Source organism: Typopeltis vanoorti, chromosome 15, assembly GCF_054136105.1.
Source record: "Typopeltis vanoorti isolate ZY-2024b chromosome 15, IOZ_Tvanoo_1.0, whole genome shotgun sequence".
Lineage (NCBI taxonomy): Eukaryota > Metazoa > Arthropoda > Arachnida > Uropygi > Thelyphonidae > Typopeltis > Typopeltis vanoorti.
Window position 1 is genome coordinate 76,467,727 of NC_143563.1, and position 23,896 is coordinate 76,491,622.

At 35.6% G+C, this 23,896-nt stretch overlaps 1 protein-coding gene across 1 annotated transcript in view; it reads right to left on the bottom strand.

The window, feature by feature from the left end:
* LOC150098907 (uncharacterized) overlaps positions 1-23,896 on the bottom strand; it is a 43,949-nt gene that overhangs the window by 13,389 nt on the left and 6,664 nt on the right. Inside the window, exons 2-3 of the mRNA XM_090405527.1 lie at positions 19,125-19,412; positions 2,160-2,399 (exon numbers count right to left, since the gene is read on the bottom strand). Of these exons, the coding sequence (XP_090261653.1) occupies positions 2,160-2,399; positions 19,125-19,295 (411 nt within the window). The 5' untranslated portion in view covers positions 19,296-19,412. The remainder of the gene's footprint in view (positions 1-2,159; positions 2,400-19,124; positions 19,413-23,896) is intronic.

Consider the following 23,896-nt stretch of genomic DNA (forward strand, 5'->3'; position numbering starts at 1 on the left):
TGTTGATGTCTGTGTGGATTGCTAGTGGTGCGATGTCATCTGCGTACTGAAATATTTGACTTCTTATGGCCATGTTATGAACATCATTAATGTATATGTTGAATAGAGTGGATGATAATATGGCGCCTTGAGGGACACCGTATTTTATTTTTTTATTTGTGTTCTGTTTGAGAGGTAGTTCCTGAACCATGTATGCAGTGTTCCTCTTATGCCTATTGAGTATAGTTTGGTGAGTAGAATGTCATGAATGTCATGTTTAAGTGTATCGAATGCTTTGTTTAAGTCAAGCAGTATAAGGACAGCATACTTGTTTTTGTCGAGAGCTTTGTTTATTGCATCGGCAATGTCTTCTAATAAAGTGATGGTGCTTTTTGTTTTCTGAAAGCCGTATTGGTTTTGTCAGATGTTGTTGTTGTACTTCTGTAAATAGTTCTGTAGTCTGGTGTGTGTGTTATTTTTTGTAGAATTTTTGAAATGACTAGTAGGGTAGCTATTGGTCTGTAGTTCTGAGTATCATTTCTTTAACCATGTTTGTAAATTGGCGTAATTATTGCAGTTTTTAGTTGTTGTGGAATAATGCCAGTGTCGAATATTATGTTCAAGAGTCTCAAAAGTATTGGATTTATTTGTTCAAAGTGTGTTATAAGGTTTGTGAGTCTTATTTTGTCTATTCCTGGAGTGGTCTTTGGTTTTAGTTGTAAGAGTGCGTCTTTCAGTTCCTGTTTTGTTACGGTGGAAAATACATAGTTTGTTGTTGACTTTGTGTCGGTAGTTTTTTGTTGATTGTTGGTAGATTGTCTTTTTTGAGTTGTGTGATATTGTTTGTGAAGGCATGGTTGAATGAGTCTGCTAGTTTCTCTTGGTTTGTGTCTGACCGAAGTTTTTTGCAATAAAATCTTGTGCTGAAGTTTTCTTTTTTCAAGTTACTAATTTGTTGAGTGTAGCCCATGTTTGCTTCATGTTGTTGTTATATTCCATGAATTTTTAGAAGTAGTAGTGTCTTTTTGCCTTACGAATTTTTGTTGTTAGTTGATTTCTTGTGTTTTTGTATAAGGTTTGTAAATGTGTGTTACTGGGTGACTTTTTTAGTGTTTTCCATAGATTTTCTTTTATAGTAATACTATTTAGTATGTCGTCATTTATCCATGGATTGTTGTCTGTTTGTCACCTCGTTTGTGTAGGCTTTGTTGCTTTTTTGTATATTTCTAAAACAATAATCATAATATATTAATGTTATTATATTATTAACCTGGAGGTCTTATATAATAATAAAAATAATAATTATTATTATATATTAATAATATTCTTATTATTTATTATTACGTGACACCTCCAGGGAGTATAAAGACTCGAGGGAGGGCACCTACTCTACAACTCTGTCTCCACCACTCACTCCACCAACTACAACGAATCACAACTACACCATCATCTACCGCCCACCACCACTAGTATTTGCACAATCACAAACATCCATGCCACAGCGGGATTAGAACCACAGCCTTTTGGTTGGAGAGTGGATACGCTAACCACTCAGCAGCCAACCAGACCGGCAATAATTATTATCTGGGTTGCACTGTAAAATATTATATTATTTCAGTTTGTACCACATATAATCACTTGCATGAAAATTACTTACTGCATAAGGCTTGTATAATGCTATTTTTGTCATAAAGTGACTGAGTGGTAGAACACAACCCTTACAAGTGAAACACATGGCAATGCTTTTGCAGTTATATGAGAAAGAAAAAATAAAAGCAACAGCATAGTATTCAGGTTTCATCAGTAGGCAATAACTATATATAAAGTGAAGTGCAAAATCTCGATGCTTTTACACTTCACTTGATATACAATTGTGATATATGTGGTTCTGAACGTGATAATATGGTTGATATGCGAATTTTTACATTTCACATGATAAAGTACAAAAATTCATATATCAATAGTACCATCATGATTTTCAAATCAACTCATTAAAAAGAAAATTTAAACACATTTCTATATATTTTTAGTTCACCCAGAAAAAAAATATCTATTCATTAGTTTGAATATTAATACAAAATATATTAATTATAGAAAGAATTATTTTCAAGAGAGGTTTCAAAGGATAAATTAAGTCAATTCCATTATAAAATTTAAATAGCAAAAACTAAACGATTTACCATTCTGGTATAAACTTTTCCACAGATATGGCAAGGATAAGAAGGAGGAGGAACACCAGAACATGGAGATAGTGCTAAATGTCTTTCAAGATAGTACTTTCGTCTGAATTCTTGAGAACATAGGGCACATTTAAACATCTTTGATGATGAAGGGGATGGGGGAAGAAATGTCTGTTCAGGAATTTCACTTTCGTCCTCCACAGTAGGTAATATATCCTCAACATTTACATCAACTACAATCTACAGAAATATGAAAATTGATGGACTTTATTTTAAAAATAGCAACTTAATTCTATACATCCACTGCAAGTTGTGAAGCTTATTTTGTATTTCTAGTTTAAACATTTAAATCATTTAGGAGAATAATATCATTTGCATAAAGTAAAAAACTAAGATTAATATCTTTGCCACATTTCGCAATTTTAAGTGTCAAATTCCTTTCTAATATATTCATTTTTAATGCAATTTTCCTTTAATTTTTCTTAGAACTTGCATATCTATAGTCACAAATATTCCATCACGTTTTATTTTTAACTCATTTTCAGATCCATCTGACATTACATTTAATGTCACTTTTCTTTATAATATAATATTATCCATACATAAGATGGATAAGTGAAGATACCATGTAGCCTTGTTTTACACCATTTAATATTTCCTATACATTCTTCATCTTCAATTCTAATTTCTCATTTACAACTTACATATAAGCTATATATCCCATCTTATCTTCTTCTTATGAGTTAGGCTCAATGACCTGCTACAGCAAAGTAATAACTCCATAGAAACCAAATTAACCCAATCCTATCTGTATAGTCTGCCATGTTTAAAATTACATATAAATCTGTATGTTGTGGAATGAAAAATTCCAAATTTCTCGTAGGGAAAAACTCTACATCTGTATGAGACAAGCTAACTCACCTTCAATTGAAAAGCTCTTAGAAGAGAAGACTTTTCAAACTAAGAAGGCTTTATATTTTAGATGGGATTCATACCCAGTTCATTCCAACCAAAAGACATAATTATCATTGACTGAATAAAAGTTTTAGGCTGTACATTGCTCTCTATAATATCTTGTTTACATCATAATGTCCTATTTACATCGTATAATTGTAATTTGAACATCCTTTCCTTTCAACCTTATCATATGCCTTTTCCAGATCCACAAATGTTAATGCAAATCCTTATTATATTTCGATGACTTCCCAATTGTTTTTAAAGTAAAAAGCTTGCCATGTATGGCATAAACTTAGTTCGTACTTTCCAAACTTTATCTTTTCTAATGTGGGCAAGCATAAATTTCTGGTAGAGAAATTTTTTCTGCAATTCAGACATTCAGTTTTAGTGCATTTCCCTTTAAACAGATGTATACTATGATAGATGTACTCCAATCATCTGGAATTCAACCTTCTGAATTCAGCGTAACAAATGTAAATTATCTGCAGCTACAATTACTGTATTCCTCCTATATTATCTTCTACCAGTGTTTTGAAACTGATTTCATTTAATACTTTTTAAAAGTATTTACTTCAGATATCAAGAATATGCCAACTGAAATAAAGATATTCATATATATATCATCATCTATTTCCTGATATGTATGACATATCCTGATATATATATATATGACAGCACTACATGATTAAGTTTCACCATCGTTTATTTACTATTTACAATTATAAATAGGGAACCTAATCTCTACCAATGATTAAGTTTACATTATTATTAATCTCCTATCAACAATTTTCCTCCAAATCAGTCTATTACTTGTGTCAACTCAAACATTTTCATATCTAACATTTCGTACTTTCTAAGGCACTTCTGAGTGAATCAATCCACCTAGATCTTGGTCTTCCTTTGGGTCTATTTACTGCCATCTTGGCATCATCAAACACCTGTTATGCTAAACTTTCCTCACTCATTCTATTTAAGCGGCTATACCACCTTAGATTAGCTCTGTTGACACATTCTTGAATGCCAATAATGCCAAGTTCCTTTCTGATATCTTCATTTTTAATATAATTCTATCATTGAAGCCATCAGTTCACTCTCCTAATTTTTTCATGACAATCATATCTGTGGTCTCCAGACTCTGATCAAGTAGTGAATGTGAGAATTATGGAGAAATTTTTCTATTAAGTGTTTCAGGAAAGGTTTATATAAAACCTTTTATGTATTTCTAACCCAACTCTCAGAACCATAACTTAAAATTGTTTTGAACACTATCTTGTATACTGCTAGTTTTGTGTTTTCAGCTGGCTATCCATCATACCAGCTTTGCTTATTCTTTTGTCCATTTCCAGATTTAACCTGCCATCTATACTAAAAACTGTGCCTAAATAACTGAAATATTTTACTCGTTCTAAAGAATCTCCATTTAGAATGCAGCTGAAGTTTTCTATGCTCCTGCTTATTTTCATAGTTTTGGCCTTTTTATTGCTGATTTTTATGCCAAATTTGTTACAGCTGTTATTCAATTTAGTTAGAGAATCCTGGAGACTTGCACTAGATGTGTTTCAGAGTGCAATCATCTGCATAAAGCAAAGAGCAAAGTTTGACATTTCCAAATCTAATATCAAGCCTAGTGCCACTTTCTTTCATAATGTGATCCGTATAGATGATAAATAAGAGTGGAGATAATGTGCATCCTTGTCTTACCCTTGATTTTACATCAAACCATCTTCCTGTATTTCCTTCAATTCTAACTGCTGACTGACAACTTAAATATAGACTATGTATTGCTCTGTATAATATTCCATTCATCCCATATAATTGAAGTGCTTCAAAAAGCTTTTCTCTCGGTACCATATCATATGCCTTTTCCAGATCTACAAAACTTAAGTACAGATCCTGACAGCCTCTATTTGTCCTGAACTCAGCTTTTTCTTCTCGAAGTTTCTCTTCCACAATCTTTCTCAACTCTTTCCAAGTATGCTTGCATAAACCTTTCCTGAAACACTTCAATAAGGGAATGAAATTTCTAGAATTCTTGAGGGACAAATGTCTTAGGCAATATGTAATAGAGGTAACAAGAGATTCAAGAGTTTTGAATTTGGTCATAGTATCAGAAGAGTTGATAATAACTGAGATGACATCTCTCCCACCAGTTGGAGAGAGAGAGTGAGTATATAGTTTTGACTTGGAAGATGAAAGACATGCAGGAGTATCAAAGAGAGGGGAACACATGTGGAATTATAAGGAGGGTGATTATAATAGTCTTAGCCGTCAACTTGGGAAAGTTTCATGGAGGGAGGAATTGGAAGGCCGGGTTATCATTAGTGCTCGGGAAATTGTGAAGGAATATTTGTTAGCAGCAACAGTAAGCTGTAATCCACAAGTGAAGAAGAGGACACAATTTGGAGTAAAGTAGATGACAAACAATATTACAGGAACTGCATGTGAAAAAGTGGCTATGGAAGAGATATAAGGAGACAGGTGAAGAGCAGATGCATGAAGAATATAAGACACAGGCCAAGAGAGTGATTAGTATGGTAAGAAAAGCGAAACTGGAATATGAGAAGAAATAATTGTTCAATGAACACTTTATTGGAGTATTTCATCCTGCAGGAGTAAATTTTAATACTAGAGGGATAGGGCAGGTTTGAGGTTTAGAGGTGCAGGAAGTGTGTTCCAAATAGTGAATACTCTGGATGTCAGTAAAGCTGTGGAACTGGATGGTATTTCACCACGAGTTTTGAGAGAATGTGCTAAAGAACTGACAGCTCCTTTGACCTGGCTTTTCAATGAAAGTCTGGCTATGAGAAAGGTGCCCAGGGAATGGAAGGAAGGTAAGATAGTGCCATTGCATAAGGGCGGTAGCAAACGGGAAGTGTCTAGACCAGTTTGTGTGTCATCAGTAGTTAAGATCTTGGAGAAATTAGTGAGGGACCGCATACAGCATTGGGCAAATGAGGGTAATGTTTTCTGCGAGAGTCAACATGGATTTTGAAGGGGGTGCTCTTGTTTTAGTAATATGTTAGCCTTTTATAATAAAGTTATAAGAGCAGTAGATAAGGGAAAGGCATATACTGCCATTTTCTTGGATTTAGCGAAGGCATTTGACAGGATGCTACATGATAAGCTGATATTTAAGTTGCAGCACATGGGTTTGGATGTCAGGTTGGTCAATTGGATTCAGGATTGGCTGTCCGATAGGTATCAGAGAATTTTGTATAATGGGGCAGTTTCAAGGAGGCAGAGGATTACAAGTGTGGTCCCACTAGAACCCATACTGTTTAACCTTTATATCAATAACATTGTTAGTGGATTGCAGGGGGATATTCAGTTGTTTGCAGATAATGTGAAGCTGGAAGAGTTATTAGTAATAGTGCAGATGTGGTAGCACTGCAAGAGGATTTGAATAAGCTAAACAGATGAGCAAATGAATGAGGGTTTCGGTTTAATACAGCAAAATGTAAGGTCTTGAGGTTTGGGAAACATCGATGGGACACTGCATACTCTATGGGAGGAGTTATACTGGAGGAAGTAGGGGGAGACAAGAGATCTGGGGTTGATGATTGATCGAAACCTGAAATTTAGGGGACAATTGTAAAGGTGGTGAAGGTAACACAGAGGATTACTGCAATAATGAGAAGGACACTGACCTGCAGAGATAAAACAGTTATCATTCCGTTGTATAAGACCCTGATCAGACCACACAAGACTATTGTTCTCAGATTTGGTCCCCAGGATTTGAAGGTGATAAATTAACTGTGGTAAGGGTATAAAGGCAGATAACAAAGATGGTTTCAGAACTGTACAATGTTAGTTATGAGGATCGGCTGAGGGAATGTGGACTGCAGAGTTTGGTGGATAGAAAAAGGAGAGGTGATATGATCGAGATTTTTAAACTGTTGAGAGGTGGTTACAGGGTTGCCACTTGGGAGTTTCTTTTGCTTGGTTGAACAGCGGGAAGGATTGATGACAAGGGGCCATCCCTGGAAGTTACGAAAGGAAACTGTGAGCAAGAAGGTGAGGAGTGATTTCTTTGCATGGAGGGTGGTTGAACAATAGAATGCATTGCCTGATAGAGTGGTGAGAGCGAGAACGGTCAATGAGTTTAAGGTGTGGTATGATAGACTTTGTGTTTCCTAGGAAGGACCTCCCACGATGAGTCTTGATAGACTTTGTGTTTCCTAGGAAGGACCTCCCACGATGAGTCTTGATAGACTGTGTTTCCTAGGAAGGATCTCCCACAATGAGTCTTTTGATTCCATGGAAGCCTGAATAATAATAAACATCTCCAATTTTGATATCAGGTTTAATACCACTTTCCTTCATAATGTGATCCATATAGATAATGAATAACAGAGGGGATAATGTACATGCTTGTCTGACACCATATTTAACATTAAACAACCTTCCTGTACTTCCTTTATCATCACTATCAACAATAACATAGTCAATGGAACTTTTCTTATTCCTTGCCTCTTCTCTCCATGTTAATTTGTGCACATTTTTATGTTGGAACATGGTGTTAGTAATAACCAGTCCATGTCCTGAGCAGAAATTCAACAGGTATTTGCTATTATTATTAGCTTTCTCTTTTCTTCAAATTTTCCCAAAATATTTTTGCATGTTTGACAATCATTTCCTACTCTGCTATTTAGATCCCCAACAAGGACCAACTGTTCCTTTTTCATTGTGTCAGTTGTTTTCTCTAAAGCCTCAAAAAATTCCTCCACTTCTACCTTAGTAGAACCTTCTGTGGGACCATAGGCACAAATAAGTCTCATTGTCCAGTTCCCCATTCTGATATTTACTCTACTTGAGACTGCCTGCCATTCAAGAAGATTAGCTTTGTATTTAGTGTTGAATACTATGGCTACTCATTCATTTCCTTGATTGTCATTGCCTGAATATAACATTTTGTATTTATTGCTCAGATCTCACCAGTTTTTGTCTTTTTTTTTTTTTGTTTTAGTCACCCCTATTATGTTGATCTGATACTTATCTAATTCCTCAGCTAGCTCCATTTCTTTGCCATTCATGCTTCTTATGTTGATAGTACTGATCTTGAACTCTGGTGATGTTGAGTTGGGGTGTGTTTTAGGATTTGTTCCAGTAGCTGACTTTTCATTATTGGCCCTCATTCCCTGGCGAAAACAACGGGGGCCTTGTTTAACCAAGCGACACTCCAGCCAGCATGAAATTCTGTCATGCTGTACCGTCATTTTTTTTTTTTTTGGTTTAAGCCAATAGGAATACAATTTGGTCAGCTAAATCCCAAATTGCCAGCCCATCCTCATTCATTCAGTATCCAGGTAGATACCTAACACGGTGCACCACGAGAAGATGAGGATTGGACATTAGGTCAGAGGCCCTGGTCAGTTTTCCCCATCCTTAAGGAAACTGAACAGCATAGAACAATAATAAAATAATTTCAAAATTTTAAAAAATCACTGTTTTAAAAGGATTAGTACACAGAATAGAAAAGTGGATTCCAAAACTGAAAAATAAGTGAGTAGCAGTACAATACAATTAGAGGAAAAATTAATGGAATGCAGTGATATTATAGATGACTATACAAATACAACAAACCCTTTAATAAATACAGATGACCTGGATACTGAACCATCGACTATTATGGTTGGTGGTTCAGTATCCACCAGAAAAATTATGGAAAGTCCTCAAATGAGTAAGGAATAATAAAAATCCTGAAGAAGATGGTATATTAGCAGAACCTGCGAAATTCCTTTGCATTGGAAAAAATTCCAATGCAAAGGAATCAGTTTATTATTGCATTTGTACAAAATTTTTATATCTATTACTGGGGGGGGGGGCATAGCCCCCTCCCAGTAATAGATATTTTGGCCGAGTGGTTAGCAGATATGCTAACCACATGGCCAACCAGGCTGGCAAAGTATAATAGTAACAGTTCTGAAAAAAGGCATATGATATGGCACCACAAGAAAAGTTCAAAACCATACAACTGTAGGAATGACAGAAGGTAATGTTCTAATAGGAGGATGCATTCCTCCACTGTTCTCTGATCCTCTACTGTTATTTACCATTTATATGAATTGGGTTATGAATCACTTATCAACTATTGTTCTCCTTAGTTTTGCATCATCAGCAAACAACTGAATGCCCCCTTCAAATCTTCTGCTATATCATTAATATACAAATTAAAGAGTATAGAGCCCTGGGGGCATGTCAATAGTCACCCTAAATTGCCTTGATTCCACTCTACCATACACAACCCTCTGATGTCTATCAGCCACTCCCTATCCATGCCATCAGTCTCATATCCATTCCCATTTGCTTATGTAATAACTTTCCATGCAATATTCTGTCAAATGCCTTTGCAAAATCTACCAGTATCATAATGCAGCCATTTCCTTTATTCAATTCTGCTGTCACTTTATTATAAAATGTGGGAATCAATTACTGAGGCAGGACCTACCTTTTATAAAGTCACGCTTCTCCCATTGATCTGTAAGTTACTATTTTGTCTTGGAACTAACTTTAATAAAATCTTATCCTCTCTCACTCCCTTGGAACCATGCCAGAGCTGAATCTTAGAATAAACAACTTCATCAGTCACTGCCAGTTCACTTGCACATTCTTGTAGCTAGCACACGAGCAGCCATACCGTTCAGTCCCACTGCTGTATTCAAACTGATATTTTTCAATATGCTGAGTACCTCCAGTTCATCTATCTCAATGCTCATTTCAGTCTCTGTCATACCATTAACTACAAAGTCACCACCTGGATAATATCCCCTTGCAAAGTGATCACTTGGTAACTGAACTATTTCTTCTGCTTCTGTCATTTTCCTACCATCAGCACTAAGTAAAGTTATATTTCCATAATCATTCTTTCTCTTACTTGCTACCTAACAAAAAACACTCTTTTGGATTTACTTTGGCCTGCTTAGCTAATTTTCTTTCAAAACCTGATTTAGCCTTCCTTAACATACTAATTAGCCTTCTTGTGCTTTGTTCATGAGCATGTTACTCACCTTTTTTGTTTATATTTCTTCCATAATGCTTTCTTTTTTGCAGCTCCTGCTTTATATTGTTACTCATCCACTTAATCCCTACTCAGTTTATCCTCCTAAAATTGGATATGCAGTCTGATGCTGCTTTGCTCAAACAATACCTGACCAATTCCCATGTACTAATAACATTCATTCCATGTGGTTTCTTATACATGGCACTGCTCCAGGTTGCCTCCTAAATTTGTCATAATTGCCAGATTTGCAGTTCCACAAACCCTTTCTTCAGTGAAAATTCCACATGTTGAGCACCCTCCAAGGACAAGAATGCATGATCGGAAATAGAGTTGCTACTGCTGTAGTTATAGATGTATCTGGTAATGGCATCAGAAGATCCAACACTCTCAAGCCCCTGGTCCCCCCTCCATCACATGCTGTTTCAGGTAATTATCCCTTAGTAACCCATTTCCATTTTTGCATATACCCTTTCCTCTTTCTAATCTATATCCCCATAGTTGAAGTCTCCCATGATAATCGCTTGGCCTGCACTCATTGTGGTGATCTGCTGATGCATGTCATCCACATCTGTTTCTGGACCCCCAGGTCTACAGCAGCAACCAAAAATATATTTTGTCCTATTGGCCTCACTTTCACACCAGACAGCCTCAAATGAACCATTTCCATCATATCTACAATCTTTTCTTAACTTCTATTTCTGTTTGTTGAAGTTTTTCAGCTATCATTAATACTCCTCCTCCTTCTGCTCTATTTCCTCTATCTTCTCTGAAAATACAATATTCATTACATTCTAACCTTGTAATTACATCATTCTCTAACCAGGTCTCACTGATGCCAATAATATTTGGTCAACTCAAGTTGACCAATGCCAAAAACTTATTCTTTACCTAATGTCATTACCTGCACATTCAGTGTCAAAACCTGGAATATGTACCAAGCTCTTCACAGTCACTCCTGCACTCGCATTCATTCTTTCCCAGGGGGATGGCTAGACATGTGCTTGGCATCCCCCCCCTAATATCTCTAGTTTCCCTGGTTTTGCTTCCAAACTCTCGATGAACAACATTTTCTCCAAGCATATAACTCCACTAAGTGTAGTCTATCAGGCATATACAGGCCTTCCGTCTAACAAATTCACTCCATACATCTGTAAATTGCACACCATTCCTCCTAAACAATCTTCTCATTGACAATCATGGTCCTTTAGGAGAGAATGACTACTATTTGGGGTTTTTTTGGTCAAATATATTTATTTTAAACTAAGTTATACCAACTAGTTTAGCCAACTGTGGCTGTTGGCTTCATCAGGGTTAAAATTATCTAAATGTAAGAACACTTAAATGTTAAAAAACTATTTGCACTGAAACCATAAATGGACCGAATACAACTGAATTTTTATAAAAGCAGAAGAATGCGTACATCACACGTATAGCACATGTATGATCTACTAGTTATTATGTAGGAACAGTCTGTAGTTGGCAGCAAAATTTAATTCTGGCATGTTGACAGATCTAATGAGGGTCTTCCAGATCTCAGGCAGAATTAATCCTTGGTTTCTATTTAGGTTTTCTTCTGAATGGAGAACTGTTGTGGCTTCTTTTATCATTCAGGAGCGGAAATCCTCCTCTAAGTGGAGCATGGAGTTTTTATCCCATTCTATAACATGGTTAGTCCTAGCAAAATGAAAGGCTAATCCCGATTTGTCTTCTCTATTATTATTATTGACGTCTCCTATGTGTTCCTTTTTTCTGATTTCAAAACTTCTTGAAGTCTGGGCAATATAGTTTAAGCCGCACGAGCAGGGGATGTTGTAAACTCCAGCATATTTGAAAAAAGGATGACTATCTTTTGGAAATCTTAAGAATTGGCGAATGGTCTGTGAAGGTTTAAAAGCTACTCGTATTCCATGTGGCTTGAGGAGTTTAGCAATCTTATTAGAAATTGTCCCTGTAAACAGAATCACAATAGTAGAATTGTAATGTATATCTTCCGGTCATCTTTGTGTGTGGGGGGGGGGTCACAGAAAATAATCTTGTGGATCAATTTTCTAGGATAATCATTCTTTGTAAGATTATTTGATATCAGGGATAGTTCATCTTGGAGGTCTTTATCATCAGTTGTAATGAGAGAGGCTCTATTTTTTAGCATGCGTACAATGCTAAGTTTTATGGTGTGAAGAAGTGAAGTGAAGTGTAGGTATCTACCTATATTGGTAGGTTTGCGATAAACTGTAAGGCTGATGCGTCCATTTATTTCTTGTTTAATTAAAATGTCCAGAAATGGTAATTGGTTATCTTTCTCCAGTTCAAGAGTGAATTTAATTTTGTGATGTAAATAGTTGATCTTGCTTAGGAAATCCAACAAATCCTTTTCCGTATTTTTCCAAACAATAAAAATATCGTCAGCGTATCTCCACCAAACTGTGTGTGTGTGTGTGTGTGTGTGTGTGTGTAGGAGACGTCAATAATAATAATAGAGAAGACAAATCGGGATTAGCCTTTCATTTTGCTAGGACTAACCATGTTATAGAATGGGATAAAAGCTCCATGCCCTACTTAGAGAAGGATTTCCACTCCCTAATGATAAAAGAAGCCACAACAGTTCTCCGTTCAAAAGAAAACCTAAATAGAAACCAAGGATTACTTCTGCCCGAGATCTGGAAGACCCTCATTAGATCTTTCAACATGCCAGAATTAAATTTTGCTGCCAACTACAGAACGTTCCTACATAATAACTAGTAGATCATACACGTGCTATACGTGTTATGTATGCATTCTTCTGCTTTTATAAAAATGCAATTGTATTCGGTCCATTTATGGTTTCAGTTCAAACAGTTTTTTAGTGTTTAAGTGTTCTTACATTTATATAATTTTAACCCTGATGAAGCCAACAGCTGTTGGCGAAACTAGTTGGTATAACTTAGTTTAAAATAAATATATTTGACCAAAAAAAAACCCAAATAGTAGTCATTCTCTCCTATAGTTCTTGTGGTCAAAAATAACCGTTTTATTATCAATCATGGTCTTTTTCACGTTTGTCTGAAGAACATAAAGAATGAGCCTGATGTATTCAAGTCTTAATACAATCCTCAGTCATGAAGATAGTCTAAGTTTTTTTGACAAGTTGACACTATATCTATGGAGAAAAAAACTTGACAGTCCAAGTTTTTTATGCATGGATATAGTGGGCTGTATGAGTCTTCTTTCAAAATACTGAAAATCGTAGACTGCAATCTGGCTGAGAAAGAATCAGAAGATCCAAAAAGGCTATTTCATTGTGTTTTTCTAAAGGTGAACTGGATCTTGGGATAAACTGCATTTATTTTAGATAGAAACTGCTGCAAATCAGAAGAAGAGCTGTTTGAAATTGCAAAAACAATTGACGTGTCTATTACCAATGTGTGGGTCTTGGTGAATTAGTGTCAAGTAGATGTCTTTCAAGTGTTCCATAAAAAAAAGTTGGCAATAGCTGAAGAAACAGAACTTCTCATGAATGACTGTTCCTTCAATCTGCAGATAAAATTTATTTTGAAAGGTGAAATATCCAGAATGAATAACAAAGCCCCAAAGTTTTAGAATATCACATGAAAATTCTTGCTGAGTAATTCAATGGTATCTGATAAAGCAATGTTAAACAAAGACAATATCTAAATTGATCATAACATCAAAAGGGCCTAGATGACAATCACAAATCTTGTTTTTAAAGTTCTTGTTTTTAAAAACAAATCTTGTTTTTAAAGTATTTTTAATGCCATATAAGTTGAAAAACATAAGTCTTATATCAAGTACCATGAACCTGAACGTTTGGGACTTGCTGAACATACCATCTCCATCAGCCCAACTTAAATAGATCGAATGGTCTTCATTTATCTCCTTTATGGGAGTAGTACTTGAGCAATCTGCTAACCTTTCTTAACTTTTGATTATATATATATATATATATATATATATATTTAAATTTTTTTTTTTTAAGTTAGGAATATGTTAACTTACTTTAGCTACTATGGTCACATTTTAGAATTTTCTGATATTGTTTAATTGCTGTTCTATTTATGTACTGAAGATGCCTGTGAAACAGGTAAACATTTTCCATTTAAACATCAAGATATTTTCCACATGTTTTACTTCAGGATAACTTACTACTATAAATCAGTTGATCAGTTTTGTCTATCTGGGATTATTATTATCTGTCAATGGATAAGGTGAAAAGACAGATTACAATGGGAAGATCTGCAATGACTCAGATCATCATGTTCTGAAAGAATGGAAAATATCTATCAACACAAAGATCAGACATGTCAGATATTTTCATCTCTGTGGTTCTTTATGGTTCAGAGTTTTGGACACTGAACAAGGCAATTAAGAAGATCAATGCTTTTGAAATACAAGACAGGAGAATTACATTTTGAGTTCCTTGGACAGAGAAAAAAACAACAACCTAAGCTTTGCTGGCCTGATTGGCCGAGTGGTTAGAGTATCCGCTCTCCAGCGAAAAGGCTGGTGGTTCAAATCCATGCGTGGGCATGGATGTTTGTGATTGTCTGTGAAAATACTAGTGTGGTGGGTGGCAGTAGATGGCACTGGCATAGTTGCGTTTCGTTGTAATTGATTGAGTGGTGGAGACAGAGTTGTGGAATAGGTGCCCTCCCTCGATGAGTCTTTGGACTTCCTGGAGGTGTCATGTAATAATAATCAGACATCAAATGATTATTGAAATGACTCTTTGCAACATGGTTAGGAAAAGAATTCTCAGATATTTTGGGCACATCTCAAGAAGAGAGTAACAGAACATTGAAAAACTCTTCAAGCAAAGAGTTAGAAGAGGCAGGCCCCATTGGATCACAAGTCCTCAGTCATGGAGAGATTGAATAAGAGAGAAGACTATCATGATACAATGTTACCTATGCAATGCATAGTTTGTATACCCTTTGAAGGTACATATCAAGAATTGTATGATATTCTATTTTTTTTAAATAAAAAAAAAATTAATTGCATTTAAGGTGAATGCAGCCAATTATTTATTTTTTAAACAGTTGTGAAGAAAAACAGTGCCTTTGAAATTAGGCATAGTGTTATAGGATACCACATCTTATCTCAAAGGCAGAGTATTAAGCCATACTAGAGGTAAGAAAATTGGTCAAATATTATTTAACTCATTGTCTATTCAAATAATGTTGTGTAATTAATTTAAAATAAAAAAGATTGAAGTTATTCAACCAAAAAGCAGTTACAGTCATTAACCTCTTTCAAAGGTATTCTTCTATATACGTGTTCCATCTTTTCAATTCCTTAAAGATAACAATAAATTTTATACTTGGTTTTTAATCCTTATCCCAAGAAGCAAAACACGTGAAATATATTCACATCTAATCTACTTGTATATATAGAGGCTAATGAGTTCATATCACTTGCCTTAGTATATATCCCATAATGCACAGCACACCCCCTTTCGGGCATGTATAATGCAAAGCATAATGGGAAGCCATTATGCATTGCATTATACATGCCAGAAGTGAGATGCATTGTATTATATATGTAAAGAAGTGACATGAATACTGAGGATAACAAGATTTACAAATGGCTACATTATATTATTTTTTATAATTAGTTGTATTTTTGTTATTAGTAAGGTATTGGTTAGATTTCAGAAGGAAATTACTTAGTTGACAATTAAAACAATGTTGGCCAAGTAATTTTCCCCAACCAATACCTTACTAACAGCAAAAACATGACTAAATAAGAATGACATCAGTAAAGTAGTCATAATTATGAGAAAAATGTGGACAAAAACAACTGTACAGGTGTCAGCAATTCTCTCCATGCCTTCACTTATTATTATGCTGAATTTCTTAGATCTTATGCAACATCAGAAATGCTATGTTCCAAATTTGGTTGAAATCAGCTGAACAATGTGAGCCCCTCAGCCCTTACAATTACTTAATTTTTTTTTTTTTTCTGAATGAAATTCATTGACAGGAGCTCAAACATACAAATTAACTATATTCCAAATTTGTTTTGAAATTGGTAGAATGATGTATACTTGTAGAGAGTGCAAGAAGACTGCTCCACAAAAACTTAATCCCCCCACCCCACCCCTCCAAAGCAATGTATTGATTATTTATAAAGTCAACAAGAAATTATTATTCAATATATCAAATTCTCAAACCTTGGTATAAAAATTAATAACAGAAACTTAACACACCTAAGATATGCAGATGATATCATAATTTTAGCAAACAGTCCAGAAGATCTTAATATAATGATAGAAGACCTATATCATGAAAGCAGAAAAGTCGGTCTAAAAATAAACTAAAATCATGTTTAATCATTTTGTAACACCAAAAACATAATAATAGAAAACAATTTCTTGGAAAGAGTCTCTTCATATACATACTTAGGTCATCTCATTGATCTAAACTGTGGATTCCAAAAGGAAATAAATAGGAGAGTTCAACTTGTCTGGGGTGCATTCAGAAAATTGAAAAGCATTCTTCAAAACAATGATGTCCCACTCTGTTTAAAAAGAAAGACTTTTAACCAGTGTATACTTCCAGTCATCACATATGGTTGTGAAACTTGGTCGTTAACAAAAGTACTGGCAAATAAACTAACAACTCAAAGAAAAATGGAGAGGTTGATGCTAGGCATCACATTAAAAGATAAGAAGCACAACACCTGGATAAGAAGCCAGACTCACATCACTGACATCATTCTTTACCATAAGCGACTAAACTGGAAATGGGCTGGCCATCTATCCAGGAGAGAAGATGAGCGATGGCCTACTATACTAACGAACTGGATTCCAAAAGAAAGGAAACGAGGCTGAGGACATACTAAAAGAAGGTGGAGTGATGAACTGTCAAAATTTGTTGGAAAAAATTGGTCAACCATTGCCAAGAACAGAGAACTGGAGGAGGCCTTCGCCCAGCAGTGAACAGAAAATGGCTGAAAAGAAGAAGAAGAATATCAAATTCTGCTTCCTGGATAAATTCTAAGAGACACACACTGAAGGATTGTTGTGCTGCTGCTGGACTGGATGGATGAGTGGCTTACATAACTACTCTCTAATCAACAAGGCTGCAGGTTTGAATCCCACTGTGGGCACAGGTGTTTGTGCCCACAGTGGGATTTGTGATTGTCTTTAAGTGGGAAATGAATTTCATTACCAATCACTTATTGCAGGCCTCAAGTAGCGTGAAAAAGTTCCATGCTTAGTCTTTAGTAGAGTTTCCTGACTATGTAAAAATAATACAATAGAAAATAATAAAAAGTATTCTCAGCCTGCCCATGGTAGTTATGTACTATAGATTTATAACTTTTATGAGTGGGAAGACACAAAAGTGTGTTTGTACACACACAATTTACCAATAATTTAATCTAACAGGATAAGTTTAGGTGTTGATTTAACAGTATTAACAACACAAAAACAATTTTATCAAAAGATGTTTTATTAACTGCTTATATTTTGCTGAATTTCAAATCAGCATCATCAGAGCACAACACAGCTTGTATATGTGACAGTGAGTAAGTGAAACAACTGTAATTGACAAAAGATCTAAAGTCCTATTTTGGCACCCTCTAATGGTGTAAAAAAACATTAGCTATGTGGGAGTTACTCTTAAGATAACAGTCTCCCAAATTTTTGGCAAATTAATGCAACCATATTTGTTCAGGTTAGGAGAATTCTTCAAAGCCACGGTCGACTCAAAAAATAATCTTTCAGATCTGTAATGACTTCTAAATAGTATATTCGTTTTCATCCATCTAATCCTACCAATAATTGTTCGGACAGTTGAGCAATTTACAATTGATACCAGAAGGAAAACCGTAATATCGAGTATGTCCTCCTTTGGCTTTGATCACCTCCTGCACCCTTTGAGGGAGGCTTTCCACCAATGTGCAGCAGACATCAGGTGGAATTGTCTCCATTCCTCCATTAAAGCAGCGCTGAGTTCAGCAAAAGATTGAGGATGTTCTGCTCTGGACCTCGCCATTCCAATTCATCCCACAGGACTATGCACCAGGGCAGTGGTTTAAACATCCATCTCTTCATACCATTTCATAACAGCTGCAGCTTTGTGGCATGGGGCATTGTCATCTTGATAGTAACATGGGTCCATTCTATAAAAATTCCACAGTATAGGCAGCACCTGATTATCCAGAATATCAAGGTACTGAGCTGCCTTCATGCAACCATGGACAACGACCTGTGGTCCCATTCCAAACCAGCTGAATGCACCCCCACATCATTACTCCTCAACCACCAAACTTTACTGTGGTTGAGTACAACACACTGTGGTAACAAGCATTCCCCAGGCTGCCTCCCCCCCCACACCCTACCATCAGACTGGAAACAGGTGAACCGTGATTCATTGCTCCAGAGTACCGTTTTCCACTGGTCTACTATCCAATCAACATGCTCTTTGCACCAGGCCAAAAGAGCTGCCTTGCTCATTGTAGTGATGTTCAGCTTGTGAGCCATTGCTCTTTTGTGGAAACCCAGTAAATGGGGTTCTTTTCATACAGTATTAGTGCTCACCATGGTGTTACTGGTGCTCTGGAACTCATCACGGATGGTCTGTGCCGAATGTAGCTGGTTTTTGGGTGCCACCCATTTTAATACTCTACTGTTCCTGTCAGTCATTTTCAGTGGCTGCCCTGAGTGTTTTCCTGCACCAGTGATGCCAGAATGTCTCCATTTGTTGATCACATCACCAACCGTTGATTTTGGATGCTCCAGTTGAGAGGCAATGCATGTATGGGCTGCCCACCTATGTGGGCAGCCCACGATGACACTTCTCTTGAAGTCAATGAGTTCATGTCGTGTTGCCATACCACCTGTATTTTACTGCTACGATGAAATACTGCTTCCTACTATCTGTGACCAGTTTTTATGTTATTAACAAACCTAGAATGTTCCATAACTTCAAATAACAGGGGTGTCTGGACAACTATTGGTAGATAGTATATATAAGTGGATTCAATGAGTAGATTGTAATGTTACTTACCCACTCTTCTGAAATGTTTTTGGTTTCGTTTTCTTTCTGTGAACTCTCTAACTCTTTACTTATATTTTCATCACTGGGTGATTTGACTGTATTTCTAATATCTTCATAATTTTCTACTGGCAGATTTCTAGTCGGACCCTGAGCATCTTTGTTATTAACTTCTGATTGCATTTTTTAATATTTATAATTCCTTGCATTCACTTCCTAAGAGGTTTCTAGGAATTTCTCTACATGTTGTGCACTTTCTTACATCTTTTCATAACTTTGTTCTTTCATGCTTTCGGGTAACTAAAATAAAGACAAAAGCTAAATTAGAAAATAAAATTTCGGTTTTCAAAGTATTTAAAAAATTCACACATTAATATGAAATAACAGGAAATACACCATATTTATTATGGTTTATTACTTTGTAGTACTGTTAATTATAAATTTTCCTATTTTTGGAAACTTTTTTGAAATATAAAATTACTTTTTACATGTTATATTCTTGAAGTAAGTTTGCAAAACATATTACAACATATTACAATAGATCTCTGCTTTTATTAGCTAGTTTAGTTTTCTTCATAGAAAGTGTCATTAAATGAGCCATCGTATATCAAACCCTGATTTTCCATATGTTCAGTGTCATGAATTGAAGTTATGTTCTTGGAAACAGTTTGAACTTTATAATACGTCGGGGGTCTGAAAAGTTCTCAGCCTCGACCATAGATGGCAACACTATCAGCAAAAATTTTTTTTCTAAGTTGGTACATCTGTCATAAGCATCCATGTGAAAATGCAAGTCATTCTATCAAGTGTTTTTTTTTTTTTTTTTTTTTTTTCATACAGCTGTCTGAATCAAAAGTGTTGTCTGTATCCCTTGAAATGGATAAAATTGGACATCATGCGGTTATAAAATTCTTTGTAAAAGAAGGTTTATCGCCAACAGAAAGTCATTCGAGGTTCATAAAAGTTTATGGGCACTCTTCTCCTTTGTTTTCGATAATTAAGAAATGGACTGCTGAGTTAAAACATGGCTGTACCAGCCTGGAAGATGATCCACATGAAAGACGTCCCAAAAAGTGTAACAACAACAGAAATCACCGGAGTGCACAATATGGTATTGGAAGACCAGCAAGTCAAAGTGTGTGAAATTGCTGAGTCTATAGGCATTTTAAAAGAGCGTGTAGGATATATTTTGCATGAAGAATTGCAAATGAAAAAGCTTTGGCAAGATGGGTCCCGTGCTTGCTCACAGCAGATCAAAAACGCACTCGCATGAAAATCTCTGAACAGTGCTTAGAGCGTTTTAACAAGAATAAAACTGATTTTGTGTGTCAATTTATTACTATGGATGAGACTTGGATTCACCATAACACACCAGAATCTAAACAGTGGACAGAAGCAGGTTGTTCAGCACCAAAGAAGACAAAGTCAGTTCCATCAGCAGGAAAGGTCATTGCACTGGTGTTTTGAGATGCTAAACAATAACCAGGGAATATTATTCCAATCTTTTAACCAAAGTAGATAAAAAAATTGGTGAGAAAAGACCTGGTTTGCAAAAGAAAAAAAATCATCTTTCATCAAGACAAAGCACTTGCCCACAAACGTGTTTTTGGCAATGCGAAAATTAAGGGATCTGCACTACGAATTGTTGGAACATCCATCCTATTCCCCAGATTTGGCTCCCTCTGACTTCTATCTCTTCCTCACTGGTCAGTGTTTTTCTTCGAATCAAGAGTTGATTGCAGCTGTAGAGGAATGTTTTGCAGATCTTACTGAGAACCACTACAGGGATGGAATAATGGCATTGGAGCATCTCTGGAATAAATGTATTAGTCTTAAGGGAGATTATGTTGAAAAGTAAAAATAATTTTGAAATTATAAATTCATTTTTTCATTGTTAGGCCTAAAACTTTTCAGCCCACCATCGTAAGTAGCAAAATTGCTTACCATTGTGTTGTAATCCTTAAGGAATAACACAGAAACTATGCATGTATATTTTGTATGTTTATTTATAGCAGTTTTCGTGTATCATGCTTTTGATTTGCAACGTGTGAGCACTAGAGGCAGCCATTTTGACACTTGAATTTCACTTTGAATCTTGGTAACATGAATGCGTGTTAGTTGTTTTCATAACAGCTGCCGGTGGGTAACAAATGCAAGTAAGAAAAGAGGAAAGGTCTAATAAACTACCAAATTATGTTATCTAATCTCAGAAAAGTTTTTATATGCATTTTTAATTACTCTCCAAGGATATGGAATTCTGAAGTTAATAACTGAAGGACAGTATAATGTATCTAGTTATGTGTAATGTAAACTTCATGGATTAGTATGGATGTTTTTTGCTTAATGAAAAGCATGTGATATTCCAAGAAGCAATATGGAATCTGCAGAAAAGTTCCTTTTATTGGAAATGTATTTGAAACTGCCCAAATAAATGTTTTCCTATTGTCTGAGTGATTATTCATCATGCCTACTTCCAAAAAATAAGGAAAATATTAAGGAAACTTGCATAACTGAAAGAACACATATGCAAGTATATCAGTTGACTGAGGCCTTTTAACTTGGTATTTTAAAAAATATGGCCAAGTGAAAGAATTGAGTTCATAATGTGCAAAGGGCCCCTTATTTAATTATTTGCATGTATTGAGAAGTTAAAAATTAACTCACTACTTTTAATTCTATATTAAAAGTATATTAAGAAATGTCAGATCTCCTTAGAGAGATAAAGTGAATTACTTATAGAAAATCGTATTTATTGTATCTCTTTGTATATGTTTACAGTACATATTTTCATTTTGTTTATATATCAGAGCTTCATTCTTCCAAATACACATTGATCCTTGAAATCAATGTACCATCGTGGATACAAATCTGAAACATTCTAACCAACTAAAATAGAAATGTATATATTTCTATCTATGCTCCACAACCGAAATTTTACACATTACCCACATTATATCAAGCATGGCTTCTGCAAGAAGGAGAACTTGCATGTTTGCAAAAGGTTATCTGATCTGAAATTTCCTTTATATGATCTACTTTGGCTCAAGGTTTCCTTATCTCATTTTGTTGCCTTCAATTGGTGCCTTTATTCTCTGAAAGTTGATTATGTACATTCTAATCATCCCATCAGTGAGATAATCTTCCTTGGAGATTTCAATGTTCACAATTCTTACTTTCTCACATGTCTCTAACTTTACAGACTATGATAAATACTATCTGTAATGATCTAATACAAATTGTTAACTTACCCACCAAGATTCCAAATAATTCTCATCATAATAAGACTGGGGCATAATAAGTTTAGTTTAATCCTTACTCACACTTGGATAAAGGATTAAACTAAACTTATTATAGTCTAACCAAGTGAAAAATAAACTCTCAACATCTTTCTCTGAATCCGGAGTAATTTAATAATAAGGTTGCACACCCTTTGGCAACTTCTATAGGTTTGGATGACCTCTCATTGCTTCTGCATTTGTATCTCCACTACTGGGCCTGGCTCCCACTGACGAGACCTCAATAAAGGTCGAAACCGGTATGGGTAGTGGCCCTTGCCTTAATGCATAGCATTACACATATCCACAAGGAGATGTGCTTTGCATTATGGGAGATACTGAGACAAGAGTAATGAGAGCTTTCTCCACCTTTGCAATGAGTTGCCTGGTGTTGCACTACCTTACCCCAGTCCTGAAGATACTTTCAGGTGCAAACTTTGTTTGCTCACACTTGGATAAAGGATTAAACTAAACTTATTATTTTAGACAGGTTAATTAGTTTTAGCCGCTATGTAGCTTACAACAGTATGGTGCTAGTTGCTTTGTTGTAGTGTATATGCACACATTCTTGAAGGTGGCTTTAATGCAAAGGTCAAAATGTAGAATGCTAATGTGACAAAAGAAAATTAACACAGGGTTTAATAGGCTGTAATATATTTAGTTAAACCTACTAGTTTTGTCACATATGCTAGTGGCTTCTTCTGGCTTAGGAAGAACAAAAAATATACAATAAGCGGTAAACATGAACCATTATATAATAAAAACCAAATATGTAGGAACTGTTACAAGTAAAAAACAGAAATATGAAGCATAGAAGCTGGCACCTATCAGTCACTGTTCATTAGATATGCATGATAGTTGACACAAAAGTTAGCCTGATGTGTTGCAAAATCTAATAAGTGACTTCCAAATGGCACATAAAATCATTCCTTGGTTTCTGTTGAGTGTGCCTTGTGAGTGGATAAGCATCCATAGCCTGATAGATATTGTCAGCTCTAAAGTTGTCTTCTATGTAAGGCATGGAGCTCTTGTCCCATCCCAAGAAGCTACTAGCATATGTGACAAAACTAGTAGGTTTAACTTAAATATATTACAGCCTATTAAACCCAGTATTAGTTATCATTTGTCACATTCATTTTTTGGTTGAAAAAAATCTACATACTCATCGACTGCTTTGTCTCGTCTATCCCTTTAGGATTGGTACAGTCCTGTAATGAAGGGTTTATGAATTTAATGCAGCTAGTTCATCGCTCCTCTGATGCATCCCCTAAGGGAAATAGTCATGACTGTAAATCCATGTGTGTTCATGGGGCCAGTTTGCCTGTTCTGGGAGATAAAAAAACCGAGTTTCTGGGTGAAAAAAACCAGCTAACTCACCTTTCATCGAAAGAGACCAGATAAAGGTTCCTCATGGAACCTTTATCTGGTGTTCCTGGGTCAGAAAGACCTGGGAATAGAACCCAGGTCTTTCTGAACAAAGGGCTTTGTCTATATCGACTGAGCTACGGA